This window comes from Ctenopharyngodon idella, chromosome 15, assembly GCF_019924925.1.
Source record: "Ctenopharyngodon idella isolate HZGC_01 chromosome 15, HZGC01, whole genome shotgun sequence".
Classification (NCBI taxonomy): Eukaryota; Metazoa; Chordata; class Actinopteri; order Cypriniformes; family Xenocyprididae; genus Ctenopharyngodon; species Ctenopharyngodon idella.
The window spans coordinates 18,429,007-18,443,114 of record NC_067234.1 but is presented as its reverse complement, the minus strand read 5'-3'; the positions used below and the strand labels follow the sequence as shown (position 1 = coordinate 18,443,114).

General features: G+C 37.2%; 3 protein-coding genes across 5 annotated transcripts in view; 1 reads left to right on the top strand and 2 right to left on the bottom strand.

Moving 5' to 3' along the window:
- Positions 1–1,998: 1,998 nt before the first annotated feature.
- Positions 1,999–3,138, bottom strand: med29 (mediator complex subunit 29). The gene is made up of 4 exons (XM_051863165.1): positions 2,920–3,138; positions 2,760–2,830; positions 2,492–2,576; positions 1,999–2,380 (listed from the first exon to the last, which is right to left on the bottom strand). Exons 1-4 carry the CDS (start codon positions 3,076–3,078, stop codon positions 2,156–2,158), a joined length of 540 nt encoding a protein of 179 aa, XP_051719125.1. The 5' UTR covers positions 3,079–3,138; the 3' UTR covers positions 1,999–2,155.
- Positions 3,139–3,326: 188 nt separating this feature from the next.
- On the top strand, positions 3,327–9,764 carry rrp8 (ribosomal RNA processing 8). 2 transcript variants are annotated; one of them, XR_007925191.1, is made up of 9 exons: positions 3,327–4,491; positions 4,673–4,777; positions 4,850–5,117; positions 5,196–5,973; positions 6,914–7,043; positions 7,125–7,231; positions 7,336–7,432; positions 9,114–9,194; positions 9,372–9,512. XR_007925191.1 is itself a non-coding variant. In XM_051863164.1 (8 exons), exons 2-8 carry the CDS (start codon positions 4,694–4,696, stop codon positions 9,483–9,485), a joined length of 1,578 nt encoding a protein of 525 aa, XP_051719124.1. In that variant the 5' UTR covers positions 3,327–4,491; positions 4,673–4,693; the 3' UTR covers positions 9,486–9,764. The 2 variants fall into 2 exon arrangements, 1 of the variants encoding a protein (XP_051719124.1); XM_051863164.1 differs by lacking the exon at positions 9,114–9,194 and having other exon boundaries at positions 9,372–9,764.
- Positions 9,762–14,108, bottom strand: part of si:ch211-149e23.4 (uncharacterized) — a 26,035-nt gene continuing 21,688 nt past the window's right edge. For both annotated transcript variants that reach the window (XM_051863163.1, XM_051863162.1), the window contains exons 9-14: positions 13,334–13,621; positions 13,089–13,245; positions 11,425–11,585; positions 11,251–11,326; positions 10,888–10,918; positions 9,762–10,797 (exon numbers count right to left, since the gene is read on the bottom strand). In XM_051863163.1, the coding sequence (XP_051719123.1) occupies positions 10,651–10,797; positions 10,888–10,918; positions 11,251–11,326; positions 11,425–11,585; positions 13,089–13,245; positions 13,334–13,621 (860 nt within the window). In that variant the 3' untranslated portion in view covers positions 9,762–10,650. The remainder of the gene's footprint in view (positions 10,798–10,887; positions 10,919–11,250; positions 11,327–11,424; positions 11,586–13,088; positions 13,246–13,333; positions 13,622–14,108) is intronic.

Genomic DNA, 14,108 nt, shown 5'->3' with positions numbered 1-14,108 from the left:
CTTTGACGATCAGTCAGAGGATTTTCTAGCGCCCCTAAAGGAATTATGTGGAATTACGTGTCATTACAAGGGAACAAACTGATACCGCGGACGTTAATGTTAAAATGTAGTAATCGTAAAACCAAGATAACTTACTTATTATACCTATTATATTCATATAAGTATTATATACTTATTATATTAAGTTAATACTTTAATGTACACTTACATTAACTAATATAATAAGAAAGGCAATAACTGTCATTTAACTGTAAATAATTATTATATGCAACAATTAAATGGGAACATTTAAAGTCATTTTGTTCATATAATGCAAAGTTAATTAGACAAGAACTGACTGACACTTAAACTGTAAAGAATATACTTTCACACAACAATTAAATAGGGGCATGTAATGTTGTTTATAATATTATGCAAACTTAATAAGACAGACCTTAACTGACTAACTGCGAGCAATAATTGTAAATAGCATAAATAATAATAGATTTATAATAATAGTATGCTATCGTAATATTACCAGTTTGTATAATGTGCGGGCACAAATGCTCTTAACTAGACCGAAATCGCCTACACACTGAATTTTTGCCCTATGTGACAGACATATTAATTACTGCACAGCTTCCTTAATTTCTTTGAACCCTTAAGATTAGAGGTCATTAACGAAGAAGCTTATTCATAATAAGTGCTCTACAGCCATGCAGACCAATTTGATATGGTATGGCGTATGGTCTGAGCACTGACAGGTTGACCCCCCACCCCTTCAACCTCTGCAGCACTCACACGTCTATTTCCTAAACACAACCTCTGGATATGACTCTGAGCACGTGCACTCAACTTCTTTGGTCGACCATGGCGAGGCCTGTTCTGAGTGGAACCTGTCCTGTTAAACCGCTGTATGGTCTTGGCCACCGTGCTGCAGCTCAGTTTCAGGGTCTTGGCAATCTTCTTATAGCCTACGCTTATAGCCTTCTTATAGCTTATCTTTATGTAGAGCAACAATTCTTTTTTTCAGATCCTCAGAGAGTTCTTTGCCATGAGGTGCCATGTTGAACTTCCAGAAGGAAGCCTCTTCTAAAGATAATGCATAAGAAAGCCCGCAAACAGTTTGCTAAAGACAAGCAGACTAAGGACATGGATTACTGGAACCATGTCCTGTGGTCTGATGAGACCAAAATAAACTTATTTGGTTCAGATGGTATCAAGCGTGTGTGGCGGCAACCAGGTGAGGAGTACAGGGACAAGTGTGTCTTGCCTACAGTCAAGCATGGTGGTGGGAGTGTCATGGTCTGGGGCTGCATGAGTGCTGCCGGCATTGGGAAGAGCTACAGTTCATTGAGGGAACCATGAATGCCAACATGTACTGTGACATACTGAAGCAGAGCATGATCCCCTCCCTTTGGAGACTGGGCCGCAGGGCAGTATTCCAACATGATAACGACCCCAAACACACCTCCAAGATGACCACTGCCTTGCTAAAGAATGTCTCCAGACCTAAACCCTATTGAGCATCAGTGGGGCATCCTCAAACGGAAGGTGGAGGAGCGCAAGGTCTCTAACATCCACCAGCTCCGTGATGTTAGAGACCTTGCGCCGTGATGGAGGAGTGGAAGAGGACTCCAGTGGCAACCTGTGAAGCTCTGGTGAACTCCATGCTCAAGAGGGTTAAGGCAGTGCTGGGAAATAATGGTGGCCACACAAAATATTGACACTTTGGGCCCAATTTGGACATTTTCACTTAGGGGTGTACTCACTTTTGTGGACAGCGGTTTAGACAATAATGGCTGTGTGTTGAGTCATTTTGAGGGGACAGCAAATTTACACTGTTATACAAGCTGTACACTCACTACTTTACATTGTAGCAAAGGGTCATTTCTTCAGTGTTGTCACATGAAAAGATATAATAAAATATTTACAAAAATGTGAGGGGTGTACTCACTTCTGTGAGATACTGTAGGTAGCTTGTTAGATCAAAACAGCAGATTAAAAGACACACACATATTACCTTTTGAAAATACTATCATTTTAATTGCATAAGTACATTTGTCACAGTAGTAAATAGACAAACAAAATTGAAAATACCAAAAAAATATATTCTTCAATCAGCAAAGTTATGCAAAACACAAACAAACAAACAAAAAAAGGAAACTAAATACAACTAAGTACAAGCTCCCTGACCTTTCCCAGCAATCTTTTTTGAACACTCTAAGAGAGCATTATGAATGTCTTTAGCACATGAAATCTGTGATTTTATCATACTGAGATACTGAGAGTAGGATAGAGACTCTGTTTGCACCGTGTCTGGCTTGGTGGCTGTAGGCACGAGATTTGGAGAATGCTTTGTGCTGTCGATGCTCTGTGAGAGGCACTCGTGGGCCAGCCGCTGCAGAAAAATATTTGTGTTAAGAAGTTGAGCCATGATTTAAATTGAAATCATCAATTTAATAAAATATACCTGAATGAAATATTCAACAGAAACACAACAGTTCCTTACCAGGCAGAGTTCCAGTTGATCACAAAGAGCATAAAACTCTTCTAAACTTTTGTCAAACCGCTGAACTGCTGCATCATTGCCTTTCCTACATTTTGAGAGGAAATATATGTTTTTATATATCTCGTTATGCAACCATCACACAGACACAGAGACAGAGACAGAGACAGAGACACACACACACACACACACACACACACACACACACACAGACAGATAGGTGACAATTATAATAGGCTACACTACAGAAAGAGTTTTAAAGGGATCTTACTCTGTTGTTCTTAAGCCGTTGTCAATAGCAGTATTATGCCCAAAATTTAATGAAGCAATGGTCATGACATTCTGAAAACATAAATGTGTAAATGAAAGTTAGTTTCTGTCTCAAGCAAGTACTTTTAGCTCGCATGCTCAATGAAATACACCAAACAAACCTGTAAACTATCTTTGAGCAGTGGAATCAGCATTTTGAATCTGTGAACGGGGTCAAAATCTTGTTGTTGACTGAGCTGTTGAGCTTGCGGTTGCTGTAAAACAGCCGGTTGCTGAACGCCCATTTGAGCATTGTTGGTGTTCATCTGCTGCGACGCCATTGTTGATGACAAATCGACCACTTCCGCTTGAAGCTGTCTGTAGCGGATGTGAACATATCAAGCGGCAAATGTTGCTAGCAAGTAGCTGAGACAAAAAAACGTGTTTTCTCACAGGGGTCGCATTCATTCTCTGGGCATATTTGCGTAATAAACGTGTTATTGTTCACATTTAATTATCGAAATTATTTTTACATGACAAAATCTTCTTTCAGTAACTACAAATGATAGGATCATTCTGATCAGCGCTGAGAAAAGTAACAGGAACCACATGATAATGCGCTACTACAATTCCATGTCTAAAATATTAATGGCAGTTGATTGCTGAATCGCTGTCAAGGGTTAAAATTATTCATATTTGCAAAAGAAAATAATAGGCTTAATTTATTCATTACATAAAATATCAATCATTATAACTCTTTACACGTTGTCATGCGAACAAACGAGCTTAAGTTTCGTGATGGTTTACTACAACACTGGTTATTTTCAAGTCAGACATAATTAAAGTAATAACGTAAATATTTGAGTCAGATTAATTTTGTAATCGCTAGTGTTTTTGATTTACATAAAAGTCTTTCGTTGGACTTCGGGACACTGCCTACCTCAATATGTATTTCAGATTTAGATTTCTCACAATAAATAATACAGAGAAATGTAGTCACAGTCTGATCAACGCCGCAGATTACAGTTGTTTCATAAATCACGATTGGAATCAGCGTCGGTGAAATGAAAACAAAGGGTGCCATCTAGAGGAAAATCTGTGACACAGCGCTGAACTATAATGTCATAACTTTAGAGACTAAATTTTTCGAGGATCGAGATTCGAGACTACACAATCTGCTTAAAATATGATGAGACACACGACATTAATTGCCGTGGAAAGTTTGAACAGAATCATTAGTGTTATTGTTATTATTTTGGTTCATTAAAACGAACTGTTCAAAAGAACCGACTCACAGAAATGACTCGGACTTCCCCTCGTTACGAGTTTTAAAACACGGTAATGACTTTATCAGTTCATTAGTTAAAATTCGGAATTTGTTGAATCTCTGCCCATATAAGAGACCATGTGTTATTCACTTATTATTTTCTTGAAATCTTGTTTCATTGAAACGAACCGTTCGAAAGAACCGATTCGCGGACACGAGTTGGACTTCCCATCACTACAACTAAAGGATGTAAGTGTTAAAACACGGTAATTACATTAATGTTAGTTAAACGTAATATAATCAGCTTCCAAATTCGCTCACTTTCTGCCAATATTATGGACCATGTATCATTTACTATGTACTAAATAGTGAAAGATTGAGCGCATTTAAACGGCAGCATCCCAGTTTAGAAAGGAAGTTGTCACGGTAACCCGGATGTACACAAAACCACGTGTCGGTGCTTTGCACATGTGAGAGGGAGCAAGATGTAAGTACGGCGTAAACGTAAATTAATCTGAAATGTGTTGGGGTGTGTGAAAATTAATTTCTGCCAACAGCACGATCAGTTTTATCATCTGACTAGATAAGCAGTCACATAACTGTTCACTGTTAGATTGCAGACTCTATACATTTAACTGATACTCGTTTTAACTTATCACGGTTTACAGTGTTTATCCAACATTACAATCATGTTTGCTGAAGAGGAATGGACTGATTCTCCATCAGCATATGGATCATCTCACACTTTTAAAGTGTCTCCTGCCCCCAGCAAGGTATTATGATTTTTTTTGTCTGTGTAATAGAGACTTGAATTCAATTTTTCATTGGTATTGTTATCCCAACAGGATAAGGTTGTGGGTAAAAAAAGTCTTTTGAGAACCTTGCAAACGCTGGGGTCAGTTCCAAACTGGGAAATTGAGAAAACTTTAGAGGATAGCGACGAGGAGAAAGACACCTCTCCTGCAGTCCAGACAACGAAAAAGAAAAGGTGCAAAAAGCGTAAAAGAAAGTCTAATGCTGATGATGAAGGGAAGCATCAGGATGAAGTGGATTCATCTGAAACACCCGCGAAGAAGAAGAAGAAGCCAACGAAGAAGACCGTGAAACAAACAAGTAAAAGCTTGTGCTAGTTATTTTATTTATCCACCCTCTTGAACATACTGACTTTTTCACATCAAATTGTGTTTGCAGGTTCTAAGGTCTCACAAGAGTCCAGAAAAGATAAGAATGACAAAGGAGCCGGACCTCAGTTGGAGGAAAACGAAAGTCAAGCAGAGACAAAGCTAAGCAGAAAACAGTGGAGGAACAAGATGAAGAACAAAAAACGGTGTAAGAACAAATATCTCACGAAAACCACAGGTGTCGATGATTCCAAAGCAAAGAAGGAACCCTTGGTTCAAACACAGGATATCAAAGAACCCAAGAAAGTGCAGAAACAAAAGTCCAAAAAAATGAAAAAGTCACGTGAAAAGAATGGAATTTCCTCCATCACGGACAATGTTGAAAATGGCAAAGACTTTAAAACAGATGAAACTTCCAGAATAGCAGATCACTCTCTTAGCAATAATAACGTCTCACATGAAGTGGGCAAAAAAGCAAAACCTTCTAAAATGACAAAAAAATCACAATTACAGGAAGAGAAATTGCGTCGTATTTTAAAGTCGCATCTTACTGATGACAGTAATAAAGCCACAGAAGAACCAGAAGATACAAGAGTGAATTCGAAGGGTGATGAGCAAGTGGCTCCTGACCGCTCAACTGCTTTAAGGGCAAAGATGGAGAAGCGGTTAGAAGCCGCTCGATTCCGCTACATCAATGAGCTGCTTTACACCTCGACCAGTGGTGAGGCCAAACGCATGTTTCAGCAGGACCCAGAGGCCATCGCGGTTTACCACAAGGGCTACACGACACAAGTTCAACATTGGCCCACAAACCCTGTGGATTCAATCATTTCTTATATTTCTAAAAAGTGAGAGAACCTGCCTTTTGTTGCCTTTACATACATATACTGTGTATATATATATATATATATATATATATATATGAAATGTGGTCAAATCACATCTAACATAAAAGTTTGTTTACATAATGTGTCTACATATATATATTATATATATATATGTGTGTGTGTGTAAATAATAACATATATACACATATGCTATGTAAACATGTAAACAAACTTTTATGTTAGATGCGATTACTCGTGATTAATCAATTTGACAGCACTTCAGTTCACTACAGTTTAATTTGTTAATTGTTTTGAAACATCAGGCCAAACTTGTCTTAAAGGATTAGTTCACTTTCATATAAAATTTTCCTGATAATTTACTCACCCCCATGTCATCCAAGATGTTCATGTCTTTCTTTCTTCAGTCGAAAAGAAATTAAGGTTTTTGATGAAAACATTCCAGGACCTTCAACCGTTTGGAGGCCATTGAAGTCCATATCCTTATAATGGACTTCAATGGCCTCCAAACGGTTGAAGGTCAAAATTACAGTTTCAGTGCAGCTTCAAAGGGCTTTAAACGATACCAGACGAGGAATAAGGGTCTTATCTAGTGAAACGATCGGTCATTTTTGAAAAAAATGTAAATGTATATGCTTTATATAAACAAATGATCGCCTTCCAAGTGCTTTCGCCAAAACCGTACTTTAGTATTCTTCAAAAAGCTTACGCTGTATGTCCTACGCCTTCCCTATTCTACTTACGGAATGAACATAGCGTCAGTAACATTTTTTCCGTAAGTAGAATTATCAGGAACATTTTATATGAAAGTAAACTAATCCTTTAATTATATTGCAGTGGTCATACATTGAATGATCTTCCATGATTACAAAAATATTTTAAGTTTTCTTCTTTTTGGATGTCACTAAATGTCAATGAATTTCTTTTCTTTTCTTTTTTTCAGACCACCTTCTTTAGTTGTTGCAGACTTAGGTTGTGGAGACTGTAAAATTGCACGGAGTGTAAAGAATAAAGTACACTCTTTTGATTTGGCTCCGGTTTGTGATCTTGCCACTGCATGTGACATGGCAAAAGTAAGTTATTACAGTTATAAAGCTTTGATTTGTAATGCAGCCAAAAAACTAAAGGCAGCACTGTTTATTGCTTTTTCACAGGTGCCTCTTCGTGATTCTACAGTAGATATTGCTGTTTTCTGTCTTTCTTTGATGGGGACGAATCTAGGAGAGTTTTTGGCAGAAGCAAACAGAGTCCTGGTGATGGGGTAACTGTCTTATATTATTGATATTCCACTAAAAGGTTTGTTTTAAAATCCAAAACCATTGTGTGTCTAGAATTAGCCCTTATATGTCCTCTTTTCCAACACAGGGGTGTTCTTAAAATTGCTGAAGTGGCCAGTAGATTTGAAAACGTGCGTTCGTTCGTTGGTGCACTGTCAAGTCTGGGCTTCAAGATAGTCAATAAGGTAATGTCCTGTTTATTCCAGTGAATGTACAGTACTGTTCAAAGTTAAGCTGGGTGCACACTGTGCGATTTATAATAGTTTTTTACGATTGTTGCTTGTCAGACTGTACGAACATGATCCTCATGTCACACTGTGGGATCTCAGCTGTCCTATATGTCAGACTGTATGGCAGTCAAGACGCGTTAAAAATGTGCGGTTGAAAACATCATCATCCCACACACATTCGGTGACTGTGAGCTGCATTACACGCGGGACTGAAATGGTGGCTATCAAAGAAATCTCTAGCGTTAATTTTGATCGCGGCTTATCTTCAAAAACAAAGACAATTTGACGTTTGTCGTAGGAGAAGTCACACTGCAGGACTGTGCGCCAAATGTTCTGACACTGCCAGAATTTCGTCTGAGGTAAAATTTGATCGCAACGCTCATTAATCGGCTGTCGGCGAACATGTCAAACTAACCATCAAAGACTACAGGAATCTTTTAGGATTCTCAAAATTTGTCTCAGATAACCAAATCATGGCCAAAATCGCACAGTGTGCACCCGTCTTTAAGGGTCAGTAAGATTTGTTGTTTTTTTTTTTTTTATTAATTTATTCAGCAAGGATGCATTAAAATAGTCAAAGGTGACAGTAAAGACATTTACAGTGTTACAAAAGATTTCTGTTTCAAATAAATGCCATTTATTAACTTTGTACTCATTAAAGAATCCTGAAAAAAATGTATCATGGTTTCCTCAAACATATTAAGCAGCACAACTGTTTATAACATTGATAATAATGTTTCTTGAGCAGCAAATCAACATATTAGAATGATGAAGGATCATGTGACACTGAAGACTGGAGTAATGATGCTGAAAATTCAGCTTTGATCACAGGATATAAATTACATTTTAAAACATTAAAATAGGAACTTTTAATAAATATAAAATGTATTAAAATAGAAAGTTGTTTTATATTGTAATAGTATTTCACAATATTGTTTTTACTGTATTTTTGATCAAATAAATGCAGCCTTGTTGAGCATTAAAGAGATTTCCTTCAAAAACATTACAAAAATCTTAATTATTTTAAACTTTTGAACTGTAATGTATATTTGACTCTTGATATGATTTGAAAATACAGTCTAAGAATACTTCAATGTTTGCACCATAACATACCTCTTCTTCATACCTCGCTTAATACATCTGAGATGATTTGACAGATGCCAGATCTTCTGATCTCTGGCTAATTTGGTTCTTCAAACAAATTTGTGGATTTGATTAAAATATCTGGATTCATTTGCTCAAGTTACCATGCATTCTTGTGTTCATTGAAAAGGGCAGATAATATCGATACTCAAAGACCGCAATGTAATGACACCACATGTAAGTGTGTGTTTTTTTTCACATGGCTTCATATGTGTTTGATGAGGCAAATAGTAGTAGGCCTGGCAGCATAATACAGCGTTTTTAGTCATTTTCGTGGATCCATGTGAACGGGGATCGTTTCAACAATGTGATCGTTATGCGAAAAAAACGCAAAGGAAAACTCAGTTTTTAGTACATCGTTGTCGTGTAAACATACCAGTAATCTTTAGATGATTGTGCAAAACTCATTAAAACATTTTCTGCAGACTTACTGTTAAAAATCTCTCCAATCATTAGAATTATCTCCTTCTTAATTATCATGAATGATTGTTAGTTGCAGGTCTAATGCTGTGTTAGGGATGGAAAGTCAGGCCAACTGTGCAGTGTTGCAGACTAGGATTGTGCTGTTCTGCAAGTATGCAAATCAATAATGGAATATATTAAAAACCACACTATCATAAAATGTTGTACTTCCTCAGCTTTTCAGTAAAATAATACAGATTGCATCAGATCATAATTTATTAATCAAAATGTAGCTTTAATTTATTATATAATGAATGCAAGCTATTTATTTCCACTTATTTTTCTTTAGGACACAGAAAACAGCCACTTCTACTCTTTTGAATTCATAAAGACAGGAAGAGCACCAAAGAATGTGAAGAAAGCCGGACTTCAACTGAGACCTTGCCTGTACAAGAAACGATAAATGTACATAAAGTAAATATTTTGCTTGGACTGTGTATGAAAGTTTTATCAGCAATAATTCAGTTTAACTCAAGGGTTTAATCTCCTCTTAACATTGTATTTGTAAGTTTTGTAAATCAATGTAACAGGAACGTACATTTTATAAAAAAAAAAAAAGGGAGGGTTTAATGTGATATTCAAAGAATTTTGTCCTTTGTGAAAACTGTATTTGTTTTTTGATATATATTTGCTTATGATTGGATTAAGCATTTACATGAAAAACAAACTGACTCAATACGTATTTAAATTTGTCAAGTATTTTATTCTTTTTACAAGTATCACAGTGACATTACTTCACTTAAACGGCTCGCAGCAGAACATCAACAAAACATAGGAAGACCAGTCATCATTCAGACAAAGACTTTGAAGGTAGTAAAATATCAGACTGGACAGTTGTTCGAGAACAGCTGGTGTCCAAACTCGGTCCTGGAGGGCCACTGTCCTAAGTTTCTAGTATGCCTAAGACCTTGATTAGCTGGTTCAGGTGTGTTTAATTGGGGTTGGAGCTAAACTTTGCAGGACAGTGGCCCTCCAGGAGCAGGATCGGACACCCCTGCGTCTAGAAGGTCCATACCAGGTGTATAGATTCCCCCATCCATACACTGCACGATCACCAGAGGGCGCTACAGTGTTACCGATTCAGTCAGTTTGTGCACTATGAGCCCAATTGGAATTGAAACAAGATAGAAGACACCAACGAGACATTTAATGTGTAAATCAGACCAAAATAACAATCTAAAATGATAGTAAAACATTACAAATATGCTCATACTATTTATTAAAACAATGCTACTTAATTATCACAATAAATCATAATGCTGAAAATAATACCAAGCTACTTAAATCTGGGACTTTCCCCTACAATCTGTATTCGTAATTGAGGAATAAGAACAAATGCATATCGAGAACACTGATGTAAGCCAACTGCAATGTATGTATACAGTAGGGTCCGAAAGCGAAATTTCTATATTAATTTCTCTTTTCATTACCAGTTATATTATTTTATATGAAAATAAATGTTTTTCTAGGCATGTCCCCCTTTTTGAAAGCATGCACTCAAGCTGACCTGAATTCCACAAGTATGTGCAAAAACGGATATATTGCCTGCATAAAACCGAACAGGTGAGTTACACAGTGCTTTTAACATCAAGAACAATAGAATAGTGCACAAGTTCGGCATAGTTCGGCCCAGCCTCGCCTGGAAGTGCCGTCCTCTCCGGACAGCGAGGGTCCTGCATTAGAGCTGCCAGAGACTCACGCTCTTTCCTGTTTTTCTTTTGTAAACAACAAAAAAAAAAATCCTTGATTTAAATGAGCCATTAATATCTTATTTGACAAACTAATCATTTAACACTTCTAAGTACCTTTTGTGATGAATGGCTTTTCCCACATTTACTAGAAGGAAAAAAAACAAAAAACAATTGGATAAGACGTTAATTTATATGGTCACTTTCTTTGTATAACAATTTTCAATTGGCGTCATCAGTGTCTACCACTGAGGCTTGTGCAATCTGTTTATGTCGCATGAATAGCAGAGTAGTGGTAGATGTGGTTTCTTCTGCGAGCCTGCGCAAGCCACCATGTATCCTGTTTATGAACACTATGCATGTTATTGGTCTAGGTAAGCTACCTTGCTTCCTGTTTGCCTCCACTGATCTCACCTGTATGGTAATATCTAAAAAAGAAAAGAATTGTACCTAAGCTTGTTAGAAAGCGTCTCTACTCACCAGAGGACAAACAACATGATGATCAAGACGAGGGTGAATGCAGCGGCTGACGTGAAGCAGATGGTGATGAATATCACTGCGGAAAATCAGAGAATTATGAGCTAATTCACAGCACATCTATATACTAGCAATATTGATCATCTAGACTAGGACTATGATATGTGCAAAACTCACTGTGTTGACTCTCTTCACTAGTTACATCCACACGAATGAAAACTTTAGCCATGTGGTGGTGGTACGAGACATGGCATATGTACAGTCCTGCATTCAGTTCAGACACTGGTTCTGTAAAAACTAATGCCGTGCCCACAGTGTGTGCTGCTGACCAGTCATCCCTGGGATAAGAACAATTCAGAGACATGGCTCAAAAAACAACAGCAACACTGGTGTACGTGCAAAAAAAGTCAATGTTTTCCCTGAAACTGAGAGATGGAACATAGAGAAGAGTTTTGGTTAGTATGTCTGACATAAGCACATACAAAACAAATCACAATGTTAAAGGAATAGTTTACAGAATTTTCATTTTTGTGTAATCATTTACTCAGCCTCATGTCCTTTGAAACCTCTTTGAGTTCAACCAGTTTTGGTTAAAACTGTATCTCCTCGTAGGGCTTTCAAGCTACAACAACCAAACCTTCAGACTGTTCTGACTCAGTATGCTATACCTTTTCTAACTTATGATTTTCATTAAACAGATGATCAACTCTACGAAAAGTCCCATAGACTTTCATTGAGGGGGTCAACACTTTTATAGAATAACTCTAATAGTGTATTTAAGCTTCATCCACCAAGTATCTATCACTAACAATGCCTAGCAACTAATTTAGGACATGCTAACAGTGTGTTAAAACATGCTTAATTCATGTTAGAAATGTGCTAAAACATGTTAATTCATGCTAGCAATGTGTTAAAACATGCTAGAAACATGTTAATTCACGCTAGCAATGTGTTAAAACATGCTAATTCATGCTAGAAATGTAAAAATATGCTAGAAATGTGTTAAAACATGTTAACAAAACATGCTAATTTATGCTAGCAATGTGTTAAAACATGCTAGCAACATGTTAGAACATGTTAACTAATGTAACCTTAAAGTGTTACCAATATTTTTATTTAGCTTTATTTTTATTTCAGTTTTAGTAATTTTAGTACTTCACTGTTTTCAGTTAGTGGCCAAGGGAACATTTCTAATTTGTTAATATTCATAATATTCACATAATTTATTATATTTCAGCTTAATTTCAATTAGCAAAAACAATTTGTGATACTTATAGTTTTGGTTTTAGTGAACAATAACACTGTAGCAGCTTGACAGCATCTGTCACCATTCAGTTTCATTGTGTGGAAAAGGGCAGCTTGAGCATTCTGCTGAATATCTCCTTTTGGGTTTCATAGAAAATCATAAAATTTTGGGATGAGATGAGGGTCAGTAAATAATGACAGAATATTGATTTTTTTGGTCAACTATCCCTTTCAGATATACTGTGCATTGAGTGTTTATTCAAAATGGCAAATTTAAGGGAACATTGCTCTGTGCTGAGAGTATTAAAGGCACCACCACATTTATGGTCTATGTGATGTGTCAAGCAAAACGAATACTCTAGAACTTCACAGTCTGATGCGGTAAAACATTACTGTGAAACAGTACTTTCTATTTATCCCACTGGGTGTCTGACATGAAAGAAAAATCAATGTGCCACATTTAGGTTTTAGGAGAGAGTGCTGTGGAACTGCACCTTAGGCTGTGATACTGTCATGTTTTTTTCTGTTTTTTGATGAGCACAAACTGATTTCTTAAGTATGTTGTGCCTTATTTAAGCATCCATGACTCAACATACCTGCGACATGTTATCTTGTATGATGGTACATTGCCGTGGACTCTGAGAAGTATCTTCTGATTAGAGAGGTTTTCTTGCAGTGCTAATCGATGCTCATGCTGGCCATGACTTCTACGATCAAGTGTGGTTTTGTTTACAACCTCAATAGATGAGATAGCTGAGTGGAAGAAACAGCAGATTGCAATCAGCAAATAAAATACTTTTTTTGTTGTTGTTGTTGTTGTTTCCATTTCGTTTTAGCTTACAGTATTTTGGAACATGCATCGTCCGTCTCTCATCCCTGCCGAACTTGTTCTGGATCAGACATGTCAAATTCTTCCCCTCATACTGACTGAGTTGAAATTCAAAAGTTGAATTGACATCTACTTTAATTCCATCACACTTGGTCTCAGTAGTTGTCTGAATTATGGTGTCTTCATCAGAAAGGACCCAGGAGATGTTGGGTTTCACCAAATTGCCACTGTACTCGCACACAGCATGCCAAATATCAGTGTATCTCTCTTCAACCAAAAACATGCGGCTTGCAGACGGACCTAATAGCAAAGAGGTTTTCATTAGTTAATGATGTGTCAGCCAGTGCTCCCATTATATAATCTTAAGGCCAATTCACATTGGACCATCAGACACAGACCAACGACAACTGACACATTCACGCGAGTCTAGTTCCGGCGGAAGAGTGACCTCTGACCTGACGCATGACGTATTGACAGAGGATAGAGCAAAACAAAACACCGGTCACGAATTATAAGTCTAAAACAAGATTTTTTAAAGTTTTGATAGAATATAGAAGGCTAAGCTCGGGTTTGTTGCCAAGCCGTATTTAAACCGCAAGAGGCGTCTACTCTCACCTAAGCTTACTCTACTCCTACGTCATGCGTCGGGTCAGAGGTCACTCTTCCGCTGGAACTTGGCTTGCATACAGCCGTTGCCGGAAGCCAGTTATTATAGTTTATAAAGTTTGAAATATGGATATTTTTCTTACAAAAACCCATCGCTTCGCTTCAGAAGGCCTTTATTAAC